Source organism: Anolis carolinensis, chromosome 2 (genome assembly GCF_035594765.1).
Source record: "Anolis carolinensis isolate JA03-04 chromosome 2, rAnoCar3.1.pri, whole genome shotgun sequence".
Classification (NCBI taxonomy): Eukaryota; Metazoa; Chordata; class Lepidosauria; order Squamata; family Dactyloidae; genus Anolis; species Anolis carolinensis.
This window is the reverse complement of record NC_085842.1, coordinates 254949786-254974882: the sequence shown is the minus strand read 5'-3', so window position 1 is coordinate 254974882 and position 25097 is coordinate 254949786. Positions and strand designations below refer to the sequence as shown.

The 25097-nt window shown below is 37.6% G+C and overlaps 1 protein-coding gene across 5 annotated transcripts in view; it reads left to right on the top strand.

Annotated features, from left to right (window-relative positions):
• Nucleotides 1–25097, top strand: part of cntnap4 (contactin associated protein family member 4) — a 338818-nt gene that overhangs the window by 284006 nt on the left and 29715 nt on the right. For all 5 annotated transcript variants that reach the window (XM_008103192.3, XM_008103191.3, XM_008103193.2 and 2 more), the window contains 3 exons: nt 15610–15828; nt 21372–21611; nt 24778–25002. In XM_008103192.3, coding sequence (XP_008101399.1) covers nt 15610–15828; nt 21372–21611; nt 24778–25002 — 684 coding nt within the window. The remainder of the gene's footprint in view (nt 1–15609; nt 15829–21371; nt 21612–24777; nt 25003–25097) is intronic.

Genomic DNA, 25097 nt, shown 5'->3' with positions numbered 1-25097 from the left:
GAAAGACAGAACTTGAAACAGGAAGATTTCCTTTGATATACAGATGGTCCCCAGCGCTTTTCAAGTTCCATGTGATGAGGTCTCCAGTCTTCTAGTCAAGTAGAGATCATTCCAATTACATTTCTTCTTCTTTGATTCCTAAGGGGGAAGTTCTCTAAGCAACCTGATCTTCTGAGGCAGAACATGATTGTATTTTAAATGCAGCACTTCCATAATTTTTTATGTGTTAATAGAAAATTTGGGGATTTTTACCATGTTATACCATCGTCTTATTAATAATATGAATGTTCTCTCTAGCTCCTTTATATGTATTTATTTTTAAATCTTGTTTTAGGTTAGGTGCTTTTCTTACTACCTACCAGCAGTGGCAGGATTCAGATGTGTATGAGCATGTATGTGTGTGTGTTAAAAATAAATAAAGGGAAGTCACTTAGCTATTTTTAAAGGATGGGAAAGTATACTGTACAGTGCTTTTTGAAAGTTGTACCTTTAATGTTAGCTATGTACTTTTGGAATCTTTGAACTATAACTTTTTATAATATACAATAGGTTTGTTTATCAATTTAAATAAATAAGTCCTTCAAAATGAGTTCAGAGTAATGATTTTCTGTAAAAAAATTTTTTAGAAAATTGATTGTAATGTTAGTGCACTTTCAGAAAATGTAATAGATAATGAAAGTTATACCTGAATTTTAAATTGTGCCCTGTTTCTTTTTATAAAAACTGCAATCTTATCTCAAACATACTCCAATATAGAAGTTTAGGATAAGCATCTTCTCCCAGTAGAAATGTCATTCTACTGATTGTTCTCCAAGATCTGCTGTCATAACAATATGCTTATAGTAAATCCAAACCTTCCTGAGACCTCAGGCAAAGCCACAATGCTGGCATGGAGTCATTCTGGGATGAGTATTATCTAAAATAATTTCCATTCTACATCTTGGAAGGATTTCACTCTAGGGTTTGCTGAGCTGACCCTTGGATTGTTCTTAAAATTAGCAGATAGAGATATATTTTAGATTCAGCAAATATCAGGTACAAATTCTGGCATTTCCAATTCACTGGGTTAGGTGACAATCTCAATATGAATCTCTTGAATCTGGAGAGCCTCTAACAATAAAATACAATGTTGGGTTAGGTGGCCATTTAGTGTGGCCTGATATTAGAGTGCTTTCTGTGTTGCTGTCACATCAGACCTGGAAATCAGGCATAAAGCAAAATCTATTCAACTCAGTGGCTTCTGAAATGGGCTGCTCTTTGTTTATTTACAGAGTTACTTAAATTTATGATTTCTAATGAACCATAATGAGAATTGACCTCCCAAAGTGATGGCAGGAAAAATACAAATATGCTTTGTCATATTTTGTCATATTCAACACTGTAAATTGTATTGCCTTCTGTTGTATTGATGTGAGCAGCCATAACATGCAATGAAGCCAGAGCCTCTGAGAGACATGAAACCTGAAAACTACAATTTTAGTAATTTAGCATGGAACCGTAGAAATCATAAGAGCCTAATGAGACCTTTACATAACAAATACAAGAATCTGACACAAAAGCAAACATATAAATTAGGAGCTGTGAGAGAAGTTTCAATTATTGGCATATTTATAGGCAAGCTGAAATGGGAAAACATTTTTTTAAAAAAACCACATAACATTAGGCTGGAGAATTTCTTCAGGCATTGGGACTATTTTGGGACAAGAGTGATGTGTCCTAGAACTCCATGGCAGCAGAAGGCTTCCTTTCTTCTAAAACCTTTCCCCTTCTTTTTGGAAGTAGAGAGAAGCAGAGAGAAGCAGAAAACTTTTTTTTCTTGAAAAGTGATGTTAATTAGTAGCCATTCTGCATGGACTTTCTCCTGTATCAGCCCAAACCACAATACTGTAACTAAGGTACCAGACATTTTGGCAAAATAAGTTATTCTAAAAAACAAAACAAAAAAACAAAAAACAAAACAAAACCACAACCGCGCATACTTTTGGCATGTGCGGATGAAACCAAATAATTTAAGGCATCATTGTAATTTGCATAGATTTTAGCCTTGTAGATATACCAATAAAGTACATATAAACTGGGTTTATCTCTAACTACAGACATATATTTTATTCAAAGAATAATAAATGTATGTTATAAAACCACAGTGAACCTCCTTCCTCTGTTTATTTATTTTATTTTATTAATTTTATTTCTACTGACCATTGTATTGGATAGACCACATGAGCTCTAGATTATTAAATATGGTTTTCTGTGGGCAATCAGACAGCGACTACTGGATGGAATACATTCTGTATTAGAAACTAGAACTGATGTGGTCTATCCAATGCAATTTTCTGAATCAGCACCCTAAATAACCAAACCGAATCTAAAGTTGGCCAAAAAGTGATTCATAACCCTTTTGGTGCTAATGTTGGAGTGTGGTCCCTGGTCAAAGTGGACCCTTGTCAAGTGGTCCCTGGTCAAAAAAAGGTTGGGAACCACTGAACTAGAGAAACATAAACACAGAAAGCCTAATTCAGGAAAGAGCATGAGTGGCTTTGCAAAAATATCTCCATTACAGGTTTTGGTGAGAATGAAAAAAAAAAACCCCAGATATTGATATGAATCTGTCATTTTATATAAAAATAAAATATACTAATACACTCGCATGCTATACAACATAAATTATTCACATTATTAATAGAATCTAAATGTTATTCCTCCTTTCTACATTAGTATTCAATAGTAGTATTCAAGATAAAGAGGATTGGCTTTCTATATATGTGTATATATATATATATATATATATATATATATATATATATATATGAGGATTTTTCAAATTGCCCAAATTGCAAAAGCTTTTATTTTCAGCTGCAACCAAAAATATGGAGGATTCAAACTCACTATCTCTATTAATGCTGCCACCACTGTTATATTGGGAACCTCCTCTGTAGTGAGCATATTAAGTGAGTTATATAAGACACTTTATGTGTGGAAAAACAAGTTGTTTATTTGTATTTGAGCAGTAGTGTCTCGATCCAGGGAAGTCATGCTCCCCCTCTATTCTGCCTTGGTCAGACCACACCTGGAATACTGTGTCCAATTCTGGGCACTGCAATTGAAGGGAGATGTTGACAAGCTGGAATGTGTCCAGAGGAGGGCAACTAAAATGATCAAGTGTCTGGAGAACAAGCCCTAAGAGGAGCGGCTTAAAGAGCTAGGTATGTTTAGCCTGCAGAAGAGAAGGCTGAGAGGAGACATGATAGCTATGTATAAATATGTGAAGGGAAATCATAGGGGGAGGAGGCAAGATTGTTTTCTGCTGCCCTGGAGACTAGGACACGGAACAAAGGCTTCAAACCACAGGAAAGGAGATTTCACCTGAACATTAGGAAGAACTTCCTAACTGTGAGAACTGTTTGGCAGTGGAACTCTCTGCCCCGGACTGTGGTGGAGGCTCCTTCTTTGAAGGCTTTTAAGCAGAGGGTGGATGGCCATCTGTTGGGGGTTCTTTGAATGTGATTTCCTGCTTCTTGGCAGGGGGGTTGGACTGGATGGCCCATGAGGTCTCTTCCAACTCTACTGTTCTATGAATCTATGATTCTATGAGTAAGGAAGTGTAGGGGTTTCATTAACATTGGACAGTAAAGATGCATAGCTGTTTCATTAACAAGTTAGGCTTGCTTTTACGAAGGATGGTTTTTATAACTTGGATTCTGTATAAATATGTTCCTTCACCAAGAAAACACAAACAGCACAATTTAAATTTTTAAATCCATTTTTCCTGGGATTTAACACCAACGCTCTAGACTCTAGAGCAGGGGTCCTCAAACTTTTAAAACAGAGGGCAGGTCCACAATCCTTCAGACTGTTGAGGGGCCAAATTATCATTTGGGAAAAAAAAACCCGAACAAATTCCTATGCACACTGCACATATGTTATTTGTAGTGCAAAACAACAACAATAACAACGAAAGAACAATACAATATTTTAAAATGAAAATAATTTTAACCAACATAAACCTATCAGGATTTCAATAGGAAGTATGGGCCTGCTTCTGGCCAATGAGATACAGTAGAGTCTCACTTATCCAACACTCGCTTATCCAACCTTCTGGATTATCCAACACATTTTTGTAGTCAATGTTTTCAATACATCATGATATTTTGGTGCTAAATTCATAAATACAGTAATTACAACATAACATTACTGCATATTGAACTACTTTTTCTGCCAAATTTGTTGTATAACCTGATGTTTTGGTGCTTAATTTGTAAAATCATAACCTGATTTGATGTTTAATAGGCTTTTCCTTAATGCCTCCTTATTATCCAACATATTCGCTTATCCAACATTCTGCCGGCCCGTTTATGTTGGACAAGTGAGACTCTACTGTAGTCAAGTTAATTAGGATTGTTGTTGTTGTGTGTCTTCAAGTCATTTCAGACTTTGGGCGAACTTAAGTCCAAAATTATTTATTTATTCATTTACTACATTTATTTACTACATTTATATCCCACCCTTCTCACCCCGAAGGGAACTCAGAGCAGCTGTATGTACATACAGTATATTATATTATTAGCATAGCACAATATTAGCCTTATATATTACTATATTGAACTATACCACTATACTGTAATATTATATGTAGTATATAACATATAATTAATATTATATGGCATTATTATTATATTGTATAAAATGATAATATTATTATCAATATCATATGTATATACAATATATTATTAAAATGGATATAAAAATATTATATTATAAATGAGGGTGGGGGCCAGGTAAATGACCTTGGAGGCCCGCATCCGGCCCCCGGGCCATAGTTTGGGGACCCCTGCTCTAGCGTCACAATAGAGCTCTTAGCTTTTCCTTTCCTCAAAGAGGTTTCCTTATCAAAACACAGTTTCCACAACTATATCTCTATCTTTTCATTTCAAACTCCAACTCCCAACTGAAATAGAATTCTTTGGCTGTCTAGCTCCAACTGTCACTTTGGCTCCACCCATCTCCAGTTGTTAAGCAACTTCGCATTTGCATCAGCCAATCAGACTGCACTGACAGTAATGGCTGCCTGATCGCTCCTCCCCCCTGCTCTGCTGAGCTTCTGCAAGCAAGGCCTGCAAAAATGGCCACACACCAGCCCTGCAAGTCAGGCCACTCACCAACCCTGTAAAGTAGCTAACATCCATTACATAAGACAACTAACAACATAATCATTACATCTGTGGGTGAAGACATGGGAACAGTAGTTTGGATTTTCCAACATCCAATTTAAATCACATTTATTTGGGGGTAACTTGATCCTGCTCATTTCTTTTGGGTAGTATTAACATATGTATGAGTTCTGTTCATAAACAAGGAAAGATAAAAGAAACAAAAATTAAAAGAAACAAAATATGAACTAGAGAAACTGAGAGGTGCTAACTGTCCATCTCCAGTGGATAAAAAGCATAATTTATGTAATCCGTTATCCTCAAACCCGAAAGGTACATCAAAGAAGGGTTTGAAAGGACTAATATTTGAAAGGAGAATATGGTAATGGATTCTGCTGAAAGTATGAATTGCCAAGTTCTTTTGTTGTAAGTTCTAGTCAGCTGGTTGCATGATCTTCCTGTTTTCATGTTTGGTATATGAACTGACCTATAAAGTTTAAATTTAGGAACTTACTTAGATATTAATACTAAATCATACCACTAGTAGAGTTTGTACATTGAATCTTCAAAGTTTATATAGATATGTCACTATGACATATGAAACTTCACATATTTTTGTTTCAACCCCATTGTGAATAAAATTACTGCTGGTAATTCAAGTTCCAATTTTCTGTTGTTAGTGAGCATTGAAGCTATTATATAAAGCCATTTGGATAAATCATACATTTATTTCTAATGGATTTGAATGTAAATTGCCAATTTGCATTTGACTGCTTATTAATTGTTCAAAGTCACTGGATGCTTTGTGGATAGAACTTTGAAATGTTAATAATAAATAACAACTAATGTGTGAAGTTCAGGATGCAATTTGAAATGGTAATACACTTGACACAATTCAACATTTATTATGACATTAATAATTGACCTCATGTATTGCTAAAAGAGAGAGCATTTAATTTTGTGATTTAATTTTTTTTAAAAAAAAATCTTATTTTTCCTGATATGTGGTCTTGAGCCACTTCTGCTGAAACACTATATCTACTTCCACACATCTACTTGAGTGCTTCAGCTACCCTTCCCTATATAAACTTGTTTTATTGATTTCTTTGTTTGCCTTATACTCTGGATAGAGAGAAGCCAGAGTATACGATTCTGTGGTTTGTTTAGCCACCCTCTGGAAATGATCAGGCAGAATGGAACAACGGGTTGTTTTATCCCAGCAAAGAATTGTTGTTTCCAAACTTGCCAAATGTGAAAAGTTCACAGACACCTACTAAACTTTAATATTCTTTTCTAAAGTCTAAGCACGTGTACCATGACTTGGATATTTGTGCCTTTCACACCATCCTTGTTACTAAAGCATATTTTTGGCAGACTCTTCTGTTTTTCTTTCTTAAGTTCTGTACTGGCATCATCATAATGTTGCTGTATTACTGTTTTTGGTATACAATACATTTCATCATTGTTACTTCACATTGTTACTTTACCCCTTTTAACCTTCATTCAGTGTTCAATATTGTTGAATATTGTTTTAGGATTGACCCTAATCTCTTTTTTCTTTTTTAACAAAATACATTTTCTGGTCTTATATGCAGTAATAGTGATATCAATTCACTACTAATGCATATAAGACCAGAAAAAATTAGGAGCCCCCGGTGCACAGTGGATTAAACCACTGAGCTGACCAAAAGGTCAGTGGTTTGAGTGAGTGGGGTGAGTTCCTGCTATGAGCCCCAGCTTCTGCCAACCTAGCAGTTCAAAAACATGCAAATGGGAGTAGATCAAGAGGTATTGCTCCGGCAGGCACTCCATGTCTACAGACAACTCCTGTCTTAATTTTCCAGAATTCTGCTTACCGCCTTGTGCTCTTGCCTCCTCCCCCTCCCCCTCCTCTGTGTTCATTCTCTAAAGGGATGTTGAGATAAAAGAAGGGGATTGTTGGGAGTTGAATCAACCCTATTGTTGCACCCCTAGACTGCAGAGGCACCTCAAGACCACACTGAAGCCCCAGAATATAAGCAAAGCAAGCTGCTTATTGAAGATTATATGCAAGCAGTTGCAAATCAGAGTCCAAAGTCAATGAAATTAAGTTCACAAGGTACCAAATACTTGACAATCTTGAAGCAAGAGTCTATAAAAGTCACACAGAAGATCAGAGTCCAAACAGGATATCAAGATTATTCCAAACAAGGTATCAAAATTAGTCCAAGGCACAGGATCAAACTGGAACGCAGGAATCAAAGCACCAAGATTAGTCCAAGGAACAGGATCAATGCTGAAGCACAAGGCAGGATCTTAACTGGAGCAGGAAATCCAAACTGCAAACTTACAGGAACAATAACTGGATAATCCAAAAATCCCCAAAAGCAAGGACAAAGACTGGAACAAAACGCAAGAAACAAGGCTGCATAAATTGATATGAAGGTTCACAGCAACATGGAACCAGATTCTTGAAGCATGAAACAGGGATCTCTTTCTTGATGAGCAAAGTTACCACCTCTGAATCTCTCACAGAAAGCAGCTCTTTTTAAGGGTAAACTCAAGGCCTCTTCCATGGGCAGTCTGCTCATTATTCTTTCTCAATAACAGTCTCTTGCTGCACCCGGAAACCTTCCTTTCTCTTCTTCTGCTGATATATCACTTTCTTTCTGTCAAGCTCATTGGCCTATCACAACTAGAATGCCCATCTGGCAAAGGGAGGTCCGGCCTTGACTTCTTCAAGGAATGTGGTTCAAGCTGTCAGCTTGAAACCATTGTGTACCTGTTCTCAGAATCCTCCGAACCAAACTCTGGCTGACCTGGGACAGCAGTTTCCTCCAACTCTAGTTGCATAGGAAGCTCAGGCCCAAACCCAGAGTCCTTTGACAAGTCAGGTGCAGGAACAATCATAGAGTCAGGAGCAGGGACAATCACAGGCTGAACAGGCCCAATCTCAGGCTCCCCTGATAGCTCAGGTGCAGACTGGGATACAACACCCATGAGGTAGGCAAAGTTGAGAGGTAGTAACTCCAAAATTTACTTAGTATGCATCTGGATGAGCATGAGCATCAGTTAGGGGTGATTTGACTGTGCTTTTCTTTCCTGGCAGAATAAAGAGGGTTGGACTCCCCCCCCCCCTTGTGCAATTACTTAGGCTCCTTCCACACAGCTGAATAAAATCTGACATTTTCTGCTTTAAACTCAAAAATATGGCAGTGCGAACTCAGATAACCCAGTTCAAAGCAGATATTATGGGATTTTTCTGCCTTGATATTCTGGGTTATATATCTGTGTGGAAAGGCCCTTAATGAAAAGTAATGAAGAATTCATTGATTTTATTATAGTAATGAAACTGGCACTTACAATATTTTAGAAACACTTAAGAAATGAATCACCAGTGCCCCCTAATTTTTTAATAAGTACTGAAACATTTTTTTCATTGATTGCACAGGCCTTTTAGACACAAATATCACAATAAGAGTGATCTGCAATCTAGGTAAAACACCAAAATTTGCACAACTTCAAATAAATGGTTAGGACAGTATCAGTTGGTGGGCAAAGAATGCCAACTGTCAATTGAAGGATGTGAATAGAAATGATCAGGAAACATGAATATATCATATGAGGGGGATAGTATAAACTCACTGGAATGTTAAACATGAACATTTCATATTGCAACATTTTGCTCTGATGTCACACATTCATAGACTTTGGGTTGATTTTCCACATCCTCCTTTTTCTAATGTCTACAATAGAGGTGATCAAGTTGTGGCCTTTTTTATTTGTTATTTATTTTGAGAATGTTTATCCTGTTCTTCAGCTACAAATGCACTCCGAGGAGTTAATTTGCCCTCAGGCTTACATATACTGGAATTCCCATCATTCTACACCATTGATTATGCTGATTAGGCTTGATGGAATTTGCAATCCAGCATCATCTGGAAGCCCATCCCAGCTTTCATCATGCAAGCAGAAGACCACCCTAGCCTTTCTCATACAAATGAAAACCAGCTAAAATATATATTTCTCTCAACTGATTGTATTCTCTAGCTTTTGATTTTCAGAAGCAAATGATGAGGTATGCTTAAAGATTTGCTATATGTTTTGAAAAAGGAGGAAGAAGAAGTGTTCTTTGGTATGTTACTTCCACAGTATGTTGATAGATTTATCTGGTCGATAAATAGAGAATGCTGTGCCTTGGAAAAAGATGGTAAAGCTCTTAGAAGCAGCCCAATGATGACAGGTATTGCACTGTTTATCCTGACCTTGGAAATATAGGGGTTGGAATTACACATTCATATATATATATATATATATATATATATATATATATATATATATATATATACACATACACACACACACACACACACACACACACACACACACAACCACACTCACACTCACACACGCACACACACACACAACCACACTCACACACATGCTACCTTTCATACCTAATATGCTACACTGATTAAAACTGAAGTCCTGTGTTCAACTAATTTGGAATTTTGTCTGAGTTTCCTTCTTTGCTAGATTTTCCTCACACCTACCTGCTGGGAGTCGTCTTTTAAGTAAATGCCTGCAAAACATGGTTAAACTGAATGTTTTACCACTAGAACACCCACTGTTCTTTTCTGCAGGCACCATATAGTGCCATTGATTTTTACGTAGAGCCAATAATTGATTTCAAAGAGGAGCCTTGTTTCCAATATGATTAGAAAACAAGCTTATATAATTGAAGAACAAGCAGAAATCATCATTTTTACTTGGATAATTTTTCAGGTTCATGTAGTAAGCTCACTATGAATCATAAATTGCATTTATACTTCATGCTATGTCATTGATTTAAGGTGTATTCATCAAATGAATATGCTGGACCAAACACATGAAAGCTGTTATGTCAAGCAGCATCCTTTATTAATTCTCATTTTTTTCTGAAAGTCTGCCTTGTTCTTTCGTATACAGTTTGAAACAAAATTATTTTTGGCTGAGTAAGACCTCTCTTTTTACAGGGACAGAAAGTGAGGTGAAATCTTTGGAAGAATTGTGCTTTCAAAAGAAGTACAGGCAGTCCCCAAATTGCAAACATAGGTTCTGTAGGTTTGTTCTTAAGTTGAATTTGTATGTAAGTTAGAACAGTAACATTTTCAAGTGTAACTCCAATCAATCTGTCTATCATCTATCTATCTAAGCTTTGAGTAGCACAGGGAAAGATTAATACCTTTGTGGTGTTTGTTTTGCTGTCTGTTCCCGTTTTTAGAAGATGTATGTAAGTCAGAACAGAAACATTTTTAAGTGTAACTCCAATCTATCTATCATCTATCTATCTAAGCTTTGAGTAGTATAGGGAAAGATTAACACCTTTGTGGTATTTGTTTTGCTGTCTGTTCCCGTTTTTAGAAGATTTCACCTCTCTTTCTGTCCCTGTAAGAATTTTGAAAAATTTGGCTTGTTGTTGAAACAAACATTGACAACACATTTTCCCAATGATAACTCTTTCAGGAGTTAATTTCCCTTCTTAGGTATAGATTTTTCTCACTTTCTGTGGTCTTACCCCCATTCTTAACTATAAGTCATTTGTAAGTTGGATGTTTGTAACTCAAGGACTACCTGTATATCAAAACTGTTTGAACAACAATGTGATTGATCTTTAGATTGCTACCACTGCAGCTAATCTAGAACTCTATCTATCTCTATCTATCTCTGTATATCGATCGATAGATAGATAGATAGTAGGCTTGCTCAAATAATTCGATTTTCCCGTTACCCGTTATTAATTCGTTATTTTCGTTTGTTTTGAAGCAATATAGAACCTTGGTTGTCCACACGTCTGGATATCGCGGTTTCGAATCGCGAGAGGCCGTTTTTTCTTATTTCTTCGTTTTTTTCGTTAAGAAAAAAAAGCTTTTGCAAATCACCCAAACTCCTTTCCTTTTGCCCCTCAGCCAATGGGAGGCTCAGCCAATGGGAGGGGGCGAGGGGGAAGGAGGCCGAGGAGGAGGAGGAAGACGGAGGGGGGAAATGGCCGCCGCCTCGCCTCAGCTCAGGCCTGGAGAGACCGAGAGGGGCCCGGCGGTGAGGAGGAAGAGGCCCGGGATGCGAGGGGGTGTGGGCCAGGCCCGTCCTCGGCTGCTCCCAGGGGCCCAGATTCGCACCCTCCCTCCCCCCAATACAGGTCTCCAGTCCATACCACGCTACATGAACTTGAATGGATACTGTGGTTGTGTTGTCGAAAGCTTTCATGGCCGGGATCACACTGTTGTGGTATGTATTCCGGGCTCTATGGCCATGTGCCAGAAGCATTCTCTCCTGACGTTTCACCCACATCTGTGGCAGACATAGAGGTTTTGACGTCTGTGCGAAGCTAGGCAAGTGGGGTTTATATATCTGTGGAAGGTCCAGGGTGGGAGAAAGAACTCTTGTCTGTGGGAGGCAAGTGTGAATGTTGCAATTGGTCACCTTGATTAGCATTGAATAGCCTTGCAGCTTCAAAGCCTGGCTGCTTCCTACCTGGGGGAATCCTTTGTTGGGAGGTATTAGCTGGCCCTGATTGTTTCCTGTCTGGAATTCCCATTTTCTGGGTGTTTCTGGGAAGGTAATGGCACTCCATGTAGTCATGCCGGCCACATGACCTTGGAGGTGTCTATGGACAACACTGGCTCTTGGGCTTAGAAATGGAGATGAGCACCAACCCCCAGAGTCAGACATGACTGAACTTAACGTCAAGGGATACCTTTACCTTTACCTACACACACACACACACACACACACACACACACACACAAGCAGGGACTATATATACACAATATATATATCACACACACACCAATTTAACAAAGTTTCAGCCACAAAAACAAAGTTTCTGAAGTAGAACAATGACTTTCACAGTAAAGACAACCCAATTTAACAGGAAATAAGACTTTCAAACCAGGAACAGATTTCTGTAATTATTAAAAAATGGTTTATTATAAAAGCTATGAAAATTTGCCAAAAATCAGAGGATAAGGGAAACGTTCCACATTTTGGTGAGCTATCAGTGTTAAATGTGTTCTACCACTGTACCAAGTTTGAAGAAGATCACTCAAAAAATGAGGGCGGGAGAGCCCCCTAAGTCCCCCCCCTTCGGGCTGTTTTTGGGCCACCGCGCATGCGCGTCCGCCATTAACGAATTAATTTAGAAAATAACGAATTTTCGTTAATTTCGAAAAATTTTGGGGGCCAAATTCGTTATTAGCAACAAAAACGAAAAACTGCCCCCTCTAGTTTTGAAACGAGTTTAGAATCAAATTTTTCATGGATCGATCAAGCCTAATAGATAGATAGATAGATAGATAGATAGATAGATAGATAGATAGATAGATAGATAGATGTTATAAAGTAGCTATGAGATTATATGTCTGCTAACTACATCTGTAAACCAAGTTGTGCTTTGGGTCTCAGCTATATTTAGAGTACAGTCACTGAAATCAAACCTGAGTAATATAAACTTCATTCATTTCAGTGGATCATTTCTAATTTTGGATCCAACCACAGAATTAGACTTCAGAAATCTTTCATACAGAGCAAGAGAAATGATCTACGAGGGCAGTATGCATCAAAACTTTTGACTGTCCTAATACCTGAAAATGTTTTGATATAGCATTTCATAATTTTTGTTTTCTGTTGAACTAAATCTAAGCCCAAAGACTTAAAAAATATAGGGCCAGTGTTTGTGTGTGTGTGTGTGTGTGTGTGTGTGTGTGTGTGTATCTGAACATCAAAGAGTCAAAAATTTAAAATATTTGAAGTCTATTGTCACAACAGACTGCTATATTTTCAGACAAGTTATTCTTTGTGTATATTATATATATTTATCAAGGTTGATGACCAGCATCAAAAATGATTTATCTTTTGTATGTGAAACATTTATATTCAAAAAGCTTTCAATTTGCTTCATCTTCAAATGAATGATACAGTGGTCTGTTTCTGTCCCCTATACAGATCTTCTGAGAATGCAATTGATATAATGTTTATCTCAATTATGACTATATGGTATACTTAATATAAACATAGTAATCTGTTAAATAAATGTTTGTAATAAGTACATTTAGGCAATTATGTCTTTGGGGCTGCTAAGTTAGATCTGTTTATTGATTAATCCACTTGATCATATCAACAATAAAAGACAAAAACCAAAAGAATACACAGACAAATAGACGTTAATAACTATCGTGAAACTCCTGTCATGGTTAACTAAAAGAAATTAAAACACAATAAAATTGATTAAGTTATACATCTGGTAAAATGGGATTAAATTACAACATGCTAAGAGATCACAACACTATCTTTAAGACTGAAATAATAAATTACACAGGATGTAAATTATTAATCTGAATTATTTTGCTTAGTTACCTCATATAATGATTTTTACATTATAAGACAGAGTTACCAAACAAACAAAAAATCCTGAATGGATTGAGGAAAGTGATGACTTCCATTTCAATGAGCTATGAATGTGCTTTGTGTTTTAACATTTTCTTTAAAGGAGTTATCCAAGATGCTCAGCCTACTTTGAGGATAGAGTTCAGCTCTTTGGGGAGCATCTTTTGAATTATTTATGTATTTATTTATTGAATTTATATCTAGCCTTTCTCCTGAGACAGGATTCAAGGCAGCATATGATAAATTCAGTCTAAAATTCAAAGGATTGTGGTCCACAGACATGGAAATCCCAGGAACTAAGGAGACACTTTCAAGGCAAAAAAACAAAATAAACCCACCCACCCCCACCCCCTAAAAACAACAACTCTATGACAGTATAGGAAATTTCATTCCTGAAAAAAAAATGTTGGGTTTTTATTTTTGTGCAGCTAGACCCTTTTAATTAATTTAATTAATTTTGATAATGGAAACATGGAGTTGGAAGAGATCACAAGGACCATCCAATCCAATGCCCTGCCATGCAGGAACATACAGTCACTCTTAATTAAGTGCTCCTCATATACATTCTTTTATATTTATGCAGACCGTTGTGACCCACAAATGCAAAAGTGCCATGTAGGTCAGTCCACTGTATGCTTTAAAGTTATCTCCAAAGCTGCATGAAGTGCATAGGAAATTGCTGAAAGCCTTTTCCAGAGCAAACAATGCCAAATGCTGAATAAACATGAGCTCTCAACAGGATTGGGAGATTTTATGCCACTCAGAATATGTGTTTTTGACAGGCAAACATTATGTGGTGTTGAGTACACATATTCTGAGTGGCATAAAATCTCCCAATCCTTCAGATTTGTCCTTATTTTAAGTGTACCTATATCAGACTGCAAAAGGGGTTTCAACTTTTAGAATAATTTTCCATAAACAAAACAAAACAGCACCCTACCTCCAATTCCAAGACTGTTTTTTAACCCTTCCAAACACCCTGGACCTTTTTGGTCAAAATAAAGGAGTAGTTTTGTTTTTTATATAGCTTCCCCTCCCATACACATACCACTTAATATCAAGAAACATAACCCTATTTAAAAACCAGCAGATTGGGTGACTGAGACATTTTAATAATTCCATGTGGTCCTTGGAAATTTCAAAAACCAGAAAATTGTCCCTATGACATACCTCAGTTTTAAGAAAAAATGGACCAAATGTTCAGAATAGTGGTACACAATTGTCTTTTTCTTCCCATGGCAGGGAATCACATACAGTGAGCCTAAAGAAGTGAAGTGGGATCACCCTCACCCTGCACCCACTGTCACTGCTCCTTGATTCTATGTAAACAGGAGCTGGCAACTTTAAACAGTTCAGGAACTACTTTTCAATTAGGCCCTGAAATGCTGGAATAAATAAATAAATACCAAAATTTAAAGTACCCAGAAGTTCCTTTCTAGATTTTGGTTGCTTCAAGTGACTCTAGGCCACAAAACCAGCTTCAGGACACTTCATTCATTACTAATGTAAATCAACATTTCTATCTGCACAGAAGAATTACATGGTGAGATCTTTGCATGGACATGTTATACAGGGTATGGAGACAACGAGTGCATGGAGGACAGGGAAGTGGACATGAATTGTTGGTACATAATTCCTGGGTATATGAAAACAGCTAGAATAATTTTGTTTCTTTATTCACTCGTTTGTTTGCTTACTATATTGTTCATAATGTTTGATACTCACAGCACCAGGGAATTTTTTTTTATTTCATAATAATGTGGCTAATTAGATGAATCAAGGCTATTTTCCCTTTTAGTTTCTCTTAGTACTGAAATATAATTGCAGTTCAGTGTTCATGTTGCAGTATTCCCTGTATAATGTTACACAACTGACATAGAAGATTTCTTTTTTAAAAAGAACTTTGAAGAAGGAAGAGTGAAATCTTAGCTTTAGCATAACAAATGAAGTGTGGTATTGTCTCCCAGACAGCAGAGAAGATGGAAATAGATCTTCTGTGCAAATATGTGTTTGGTGACCCAACATTCTCAACTCTCTTAGGTATCTTTTCTCTTTCTAGCACCAACTGAAGTGATGCTCTCATTTGATGTGGGGAATGGGGCAAATGAAATCATAGTGCAGTCACCCACTCCTTTAAATGACAACCAGTGGCACTATGTGAAGGCTGAAAGAAACATCAAAGAAGCATCATTGCAAGTAGATCAGCTCCCTCAAAAGATTCATACAGCTCCATCTGATGGGCATATTCGTTTGCAACTCAATAGTCAGCTATTTGTTGGTAAGTCTATTGGGTTTTTTATTTACTGTCTCTTGATATTAACAAGATGAGATCAAATGATTCCTATTAAGGTGACCAGTAGTATTGCTATTACTATGATAAATATGAGAATTGGAACCAAGACACTTGCATGCGAAAATTCAGTTATCAGTAAAGTCAATTTACAACATCATGCAATAGAGAATTTCAATAGACAAAACCGAAAGGCATGGGATCCAACGGAGAAAGACAAACCTAGGACATAGGACCCCTACATTTTAAGGAAAATGAAAATGTAATGAATGAATTTTTAAAATAGATGCGGTTAAATAATTCCATAGAAACCTCTGCTTTAGTCAGTTCAATGTAACAGCTTTTTGGGCTGCAAAAGTAGTGCTCAATCTAATGTAAATTTCTCAGTTGAAAAACATCTGAGATCAATTCCATGCAATAGATTCAAGGGCTTTAAATTGCTTATCGCTGATCACTAATAAAAATAATGTGGAGATAACAGTAGTACTAACCTGCCAGATAGATGGAGAGAGTGCATCAGCGAAAAGTTCCCTATACCTGCTAAAAATGTCCACTTTTAAGTTATATATATTTACATTTGCCCCTTTTCTTACTTTTAAAGTATGGATTTTGAGCCACCTGCTGCTGCCACTAAATTTTTGTGATGTGGCATTAGCGGGGTGTGTGTGTGTGTGTGTGTGTGGGGGGGGTTAATACTGGCAATTTGCACTGAAATAAGGTGCATGGGAAGTGATTATGGTGTTTAAAATGAGAATCACCCTGTCATATTCCTGTGAGAAGTGCAATCCTTGTGTAAGGCAAGGAATATGCTTCCTAGACTCCTTGAGTGCCTTGTTTTAACAGGGAGAACAAAAATAGCTTTTTCCACCTCTGGTTGCTGTTGAACTGAATTATTACAGGATCAGTGATGGGATAAAGGGAGGCAATTTCACTTTTGATACCCTTGGAACAGAAGAACATCAATGCACAGTCAGGTTTTCCCACTTATGGTTTTACAAAGGTATTGTTTTGTAGGCTGTATTTTACATTGACCTGTTCAGCCAAACTACTGTGTTCATATCTCCAAACCAGTGGGTTTGAGAAAGACAGTAAAATAGTCCATACATTTTCAAGATAGAAAGAACTTTGAAAAGTTGTGAGAATAAATGAAAAAAGAAGTCAAGCAGCACTCGCTCAAAGCAGAATTTGATGATAATTCATCAAAGGAGGACCATTAAAGAGGACCATCAAAGAGGACCACCAAAAGAGGACCATCAAAAGGGTGAAGGTACCATTACCAGGGGCTTTGAGGAAAGAGACAGCCTTTGTTTTCATTGTTGCCTCTGGCTCAGCTCCTGGAACTCACTCCTCACCGAACTGAGGCCCTGGCCCTGTGATTCTGTGAAGCCAGGCCCAGCAAGAACACCTGCCTGCCTCCAGAGACTGGGGCATAAAAGGGCCACACCTGTGGGGATCTCAGCCCTCGAGGGCCTCCACCATCTTGCTCCCTGGGGGAGCAGGGAGGTTATAGAAAGAAATGTTGAAACTATGGAGAAGGAGATGGGGGGATGGTGGTGGGGGAAGAGAAGGGATCTATGTTAATTGCTGTAATATGTTTCATACATATGTCTATGTTTGATGTTTTTATAGTTTTAATTGTTTTAATCTACAGTTGTATGTTTTTGATTTAAATATGTGATATATTTATATATATATGTAAGACATTGAATTTTGCCATTAATTATGTTGTAAACCGCTTTGAGTCCCCCCAGGGGTGAGAAAAGTGGTATAGAACTGCAGGTAATAATAATAATAATAATAATAATAATAATAATAATAATAATAATAATAATAATAATAATAATCAGGACCTCAAGATCGAACTTCAAAGATTCTGGCAGAAACCAGTACAGGTCATCCCGGTGGTGATGGGCACACTGGGTGCCATGCCAAAAGATCTCAGACAGCATTTGGAAACAATAGACATTGACAAAATTACGATCTGCCAACTGCAAAAGGCCACCCTACTGGGATCTGTGTGCATCATCCAAAAATACATCACGCAGTCCTAAATGCTTGGGAAGTGTTCGGCTTGTGATACAAAATCCAGCATATTTATTTTGTTTGCTGTGTCAGACTATGTTGTTGTGTCAATAATAATAATAATAATAATAATAATAATAATAATAATAATAATAATTTGAGCAGGTTTAAGGTTTTGCCTAGGTGTGGACAAAAGAAAATTTTTACACTACAGCACAACTTGTTTCCCTCTGATTCAATATGATTCTACAACTCTGCAACCTGTCCAGAATTATCCACTCTCATGCTACTGTGAAGTGGATATTTCAGTAAATTATTTTCTCATTATTTTAGGAATTTTGTCCATGTGTTCTTTCAAAAATACATATTTAAAAAGCTACTGCCTGACATAGAGAAGCTGCTGAGATTAAGAATTTGAACATTTTCTCATTACATTTCCAAGAGTTTTCACTTTTCATTTTCTCTGGAAAGGTCCTGTCCTCTTTTCTAGCTCTTTAAGGTGCTTGATGCAAATTGAAACATTATCCATCCTAACTTCTGCAACTCTCTGTCCTCAAAAGATCTATGCAATTACTCTTTCAAGTACATTGGAGGAGAACTATTCCAAAATGACTTTTGCTTGCATTTATACATTCTAAATCATACATTTGTAACGTTTAACAAAATGGAAATACTGTGTGCCCATTTGATCCATTTGACTTGGCTAAGTGTATTTGCTATGGCTAATAATGAAAGTACCTCTGCTTCGGAGAATGTTTGCCTCTTCAATGGTCATTCATTGCCTTAAATATTTATATGTTTTGTGTAGAAATCAACAATCTTCTGAAATGATTCAATCTACTGTGGTTATATAATCCTTCAAACAACTATGCTTATATCTTCCGCTTCAAATCTGTATGTTTTGAGAGCTTTGTTCCTGACATCTGATAATTCTATAATAAAAATGTGAAGAAATCACTTTAAATTAGTCATTCTCAAGGAAGGGAGATTATTTTGACATGTCAGGACAACCTTTGAAGAGTTTCATACACACTTGAAAAGGAGAAACAGGGCATGGGAGTTGGATTTCTAGGGCTCCTTTAGCCAAATGATTACAAAGTTTTGCATGGGAATTCGAACAGTATAAATTTAAATGATACAGGACCCCTCAGATCTCTTTCTTACTGATATGATTAGTGAGACTCACACCTTTCTTCTGTGCAAGTCATTTTAGATCTTTTACCCCTGATCATCTATATCTTAACTATTTAAAAAGGCTAGGAAGCTTGAACCCCCTACAACACCTTCTATGGTGTTTTAAACTTGACCCAGGCTTCACTGGCTCTCTCATTTTAGGTCCAGGGAAGATTTTCTTTAAAAGAAGATAAAGTGAGCAGAAGTCATTTTCAGTTAACTTCTTGCTTGGCTTCCAAAATCAGACATGATCTGGTGCCCTTGGGATATTTTGGCATTAGGGGGGGGGGGGTTAAACTATTCTTACAAGATTTGACTGTAATGCTGATAAAGTCTGATGGTGTGATTTGCCCAAAGCCGTCCAGTGGTGAGTGGGGATTTGGACCCTTGTCTTCCAAAGTACTCACTGAACACCCAAATTTCCAAATTTTACTCCATAATAGTGCTCTTTTCCCTCCATTTGGGGTGGGGAAGGGTGTGCAACTATTATATGGCGATGTTGCACCCCTGCGCTGTGTAGGCACCCCAAACCTGGACCCCCAGAATATAAGCAAACAAGCTGTTTGTTGAAGATTATATGCAAGCAGTAGCAAATTAAAGTTCAGAGTCAATAAAATGGGTTTAAATCCACAAGAACAAAGTACTTGGAAATCTTGAAGCAAATCTATAAAAGTCACCCAAAAACCATAGTCCAAACTGAATATCAAAGCAAGTCCCACAAATATCATGAATAATTCAAACAAGACTTCAAGAATTCAAGGCATGAATCAAACTGGAAACACAGGAAAGTACACCAGAATACAGGAACAAAATTCCAAATTTAGTCCAAGGTACAGAGTCCAAGCTAGAACACAAAACAAGGGTATTGGCTGGAACACAAGGCAAAGGTCTTGGCTGGAACAGAAATCTAAACTGCAAAATATCAACTGGAAACACAGGAACAAGCAAGGCTGGAACTTGAATCAAGATACAAGGCTGCAGAAATACACACAAAGCAAAAATCTTCCTTCTTGAATTTGCAATATTACCACCTCTGACTATGTCAGAGAAAGCAATCCTTCTTATGTGAAATTCAAGGTCCCAAACCGTGAGAAGGTTGCTCATTATTTCAAGTAGACGTCTTCTCCCCCTAACACACTCCTTTTCTCAATTGAGTTATCTCTCTCCTCCTGTCAAGCTCATTATCCCTCTCCACCTTATCAGTTCCTACATCCCAACTAGAATGTCCATCTGGCACCTGGAGATCTGATCTTGACTGCTTTGAGGAATGTAGTTCAAACTGCCTGGTTGCAAACATTCTGTTTCTGGTCCCAGAATCCACTGGGACAAACTCTGGCTGCATCTCAGGCCCAAACTCAGAGTCCTCTGGCAAGGCAGGTGGCGAACCAAACTCTGGCTGCACCTCTGACAAGGTAGGTGCAGGGACAGTCACAGGCTGAATGGGGCCAACCTCAGGCTCACCTGACAGCTCAGATGGAGATTGGGCTACAACAGGTGACAACTACTTCACGGTGAACACCCCCCCCCCCCAAAATGGGCTTTTTTACTATATAATAGTACCATTGAGTGAGCAGCTACACAGCTGGGGGGGGGGCAGGTGGACAAGTTCACCCACCTGCTCACCTTTCCCATCCAAGCTACAATGGGGGAAGCTGTGCAGGTGGCTATCCCCTTACCCTTGAACTGCACTTCTGCTGGTTAAAAAAAGGGAGTGCCTCTCCTGGAGACATCCAACAATGACAATTCTCCTTTTAAATAGATCGCTGGTTGCTAGTTTAATGTTAGAAAACAAAAGAAGCTTTTCAAAATCCAACATAGATTTCTAATTCCAATTTTTAAAAGCTTGTTTTCATTATTTCACATTTTTCAAATTTTATGCTTAGGGATTCTAGAGACAGAACATTGACCCCTAGACTCCACTACCATTCTAAATTCAGCTTTGGATTATTTATTAGCTATTATTTAGTAAAACAAGTTAAAAGTGCCCCCATTTCAAGGACATACTATCAAATCCAGAGAAAGCAATGATAACTGATAAGTGTGCTCGTGTTTGTTTGCTTTTAACATTTATATATTCACTGCTCGGAGATAATGCAAATAAATGCTTTTGCCTGCTATCTGCTACTGTACAAAAAAACAGCCTTGTCTTTCGGCTTATTGTAATTACTTGACAAAGCCAAAGAAACTTCGATGATATTCCTTTGAACAGCTGCTATTTCTCAATATTGTCAGATGTGCTCTCATAATCATACAAAAGCAGGATGGAATGTCTGAGAGTTTACATAGTACAAAATAATGCACTTCCTAAAGGTTATATGCTTTTATGCCCCTTGCAGGTGGGACAGCATCCAGGCAGAAAGGATTTCTGGGCTGTATTCGTTCTTTACAATTAAATGGCGGAGCAATTGACCTGGAAGAAAGAGCAAATGTGACCCCAGGTGTAAAACCGGGTTGTCCTGGACACTGTAGCAGCTATGGTAACATGTGTCACAATGGAGGGAAATGCAAGGAGAAATACAATGGATTCTCTTGTGACTGCACTTTCTCTGCATATACAGGGCCATTCTGTAAGAAAGGCAAGCATAATTTGCATTTTTTAAATCTATGAAGTGTGGATATTAGTCTGAATTATGCATGTCTGAACTAAGGATATTAATACATTTAAAACCATATTATTATTAATTTGGGACACAGTTATGAGTGATGGCCTGAACTCCCCACAATATGAGACAGAAAAAGGAATGCTGATGTCCCAGAGATCATCATGACCATCACATCCCCCTCCTTCTTGGAAAACATTACTGACCTTACAAAGCATCCATCACTAATCTCCAGAATAAGCTCAATTCTAAGGACCTTTTTACATGGCCTTTGGGGCCGTGCAGCTTTGCTGGCAGTTATCAATGAAAGGGAAGTTGTGAGGGTTGTCTCATAGCACCCCGCATGTCCTCCCTCCTTCCCCCATTATATGGTGAGGATGGGACATGGCGCATCCGTACCCTGTCCCCATCAGATGGGAGAAAGGGTGTCAACATGCATTGCCCTATTGCTCTTTCCCCCATCATATGTGGGAAAGAGGAGGAAAGTGCAGGTAGCTCTGTCGGAGCTACCCAAAAAACTCTTTCCTCCCCATGATAGAGGAGGAAGCATCTTGTGATGCTTCCCCTCCACTTCAAAAGGAATGTGAAAAGGGCCTACCAAAACTGCAAAAATGGGGCTGTAAAAGTCTCATGTGAAGAGGTCCAAAATGCTTGGTATTGACAGGATTGTCAGAGTGAAAACTGGAGACAACTCAACTACTTTTAATGGTTTGTAGGAGAAAGAATTGCAACAGGCTTTGCTTGTTACCTGATTTCATGACAGTGACACCAGCTGGGAAATCCTCTTCTACACAACCTCTAAGCTATAAGGTTCTCCAGAGGGATAGCATGCAGGGATCCTTCAGGGAAGAATGATGCAATTTGCTGTTCAAGGCACTCTGGTACTTGAGCTGGTTAACTAGTTCTGCCTAATGAAGATGATGTTCTGCTATTAATGGCTTTAGATTTTCACAAAAGTAACCCCAGTGTATTCAAAAGAGCATTCTCAGCTTTAGTTCATCTTTATCCAGCATTAGTAAACATGAAGGTTTAGTTGACAGTTTTGTAAACTGCCAATAACCTGTCTGAATTAGTCTTCCAAGGGAACGAAGTGTGAGTTCTTTCAATATAGGCTCCTTGGTTTTTCTTGATTTTACTGGATGTTGCTTCTATACCTATTCTTTGTAGGTGCTATTTGTAGTGATACACTTCCAGTAAGTGATAACTGTCCATATTCTACATTAGGTGCTATACTAGCTACTACACAACTTAATAGTATCTTCTTCCTCAGACCCCCAAGCTTACCATAACAGCCAAGCTGGTGTGAGCAAATGAGATATGTTCATTTGTTGATGAGGACACATGGAGAATAATGTTTCCAGCTCCCTCCTGCCAGCAAGTGAACCTGTGACAAGGAATTGCAACAGGGATCATGATTGTCACAGACTTTGTTGCTGGCAGAAGGGGCTGGAAATACTATCTTCCTTCTGCCCTAATGGGCAGCTAAACAGATTTCTGTTGATCAATCCAGCTGCTGGCTCTTAGCATGAGTTGTAGGGCATTTACAATAATGGTAAAAGTGCCACAGTCATGATTACGAAAGTGTTACTAAATATGGAACAGCTACAGATCTGCAACTTTGTTATATGGAATGCAGCCATTGCTTGAGTAGAATGTAAATATTTTGAAATAAATTGTTGGGCTTACTTCAAGAGACAGTAACAAACTCACCTCCTCACTGATTCACCTGGCCTTGTATGTTGGGTCTTTTGGGGGAGATGGGGGTAGTTGCAAAGAGTGTGGTTAGAGAAGGAAGCAGTGGTTTTGAAAAAATAATAATAGAAAGATTGCTTTCAAAAGGGATTTAAAAGATAAGTAGCAGTTCTAGGAAATTGTGGAAGGAGAAGCCCATGATGACAATTCATAGGCAGTGGCACCTGCCTATGAATTGTCATAGTAATATCCCATTGCATCTTACCAAGTTAGAACTTTTGCTGAGGAAGGTTTAATATATATAAAGAAAATAAAAAAGAAGCATTGTGGGCATGTGAAAACCAACAAATGAGGGGAAAGGGATTGGATGACAACAGAACAGAAATTAGAATCAGAAAACTTGGCATCCTAATGGTTAATTCCAACTAGAGTAGACCCATACAATCAAATGGCAAAATTGGGAGGAGACTAGGATCATCTACATACAGCATAATGATGTATGTCACAAGCAAAGATTCCCACAAATTAAATAAAAGAACATCAGATAGTAAAAATGTGATAGCAATTAAAAGAGGAAACAAGACGTTATTTTAAATAGCACAGGCTATTGTGTTAATACCTCAGAATTACTGCATCGGACTACAAGTCTTGAACTGGAGTAATCAAAAAAGTACAAAAGCAAAGTGGTGATTTTAGAGATGATACACAGTACAAATATTAAAACATTATGACTCTCAATGCCATTTCTCTATTTTAGGATGAAATGACATTAGCATTGTAGAACAGAGGCTTTCATCTCCCTATCTCCTGGCTTGCTCCTGCAGAATTCTGAGAAATATAGTTTAGGGAATCCAAGATCGCTTTAGCTGAGAATTCCAAAGGTCCTACCTTAAGCTATATTTCCCAGAATTCTGAAACTGCAAATCTGGCAGTGGGGAGACAAAAGCTTCCATTCTATAACAGTTGTGAGCCAAATTTAAAACTGACAAATTTTCCAACAGGAGTCTAATTCCTGTGAACTTTTAAGTTAGAAAATGTCTAATGTCAAAGGATGCTGTTATTTTTATTATTTTATTGAATTGTTTAATGCTTCCTATTATTCACAAAACAATTCTCTAGAAATCAAGTAACAACATTTGAATAAATTGCACTTTGGCTTCTCAGAGCACTCAAAAAGATGTATTTATAATTGTATGCTAAAACTGTGGCTAGGCGGAAGTAATAGTTGCTTTGTCATAAATTGGCAAGAACTGAATTTTTTTTCTTTGACCAACACATGCTGAGTGGCTCCTAAGAAAAGGCCCTGACAATCATGACTAATGTTTTTAAGCATTATGTGGAACAATAGTAGTTCTATTTTTTTCTTTCTCTTGGAAACAATTATAATAGGATGTCAGGCACAGTTTATTCCTGGATTATGTTAACAAAACAAAATTGCACATTGTTTCAGAAATCTCTGCATATTTTGGAGCTGGCTCTTCAGTGACGTACAACTTCCAAGAAACCTACAGCTTAGCCAAAAACTCCAGTTCTCATGCTGCCTCCTTCCATCCTGACATGACCTTGACAAGAGAAACTATTGCATTTACTTTTCGAACAACACGGATTCCAAGCTTGCTTCTTTATGTGAACTCTTTCTACAAGGAGTACCTTTCAGTTATTCTTGCAAAAAATGGTATGACCATTTACATGGTTTAGAAATACTGTTGTCATCATGGTCTTTTTTTTTTCTTTAAGAGTTTTAATGGTGCACTCTTTTTCATTCCTAAA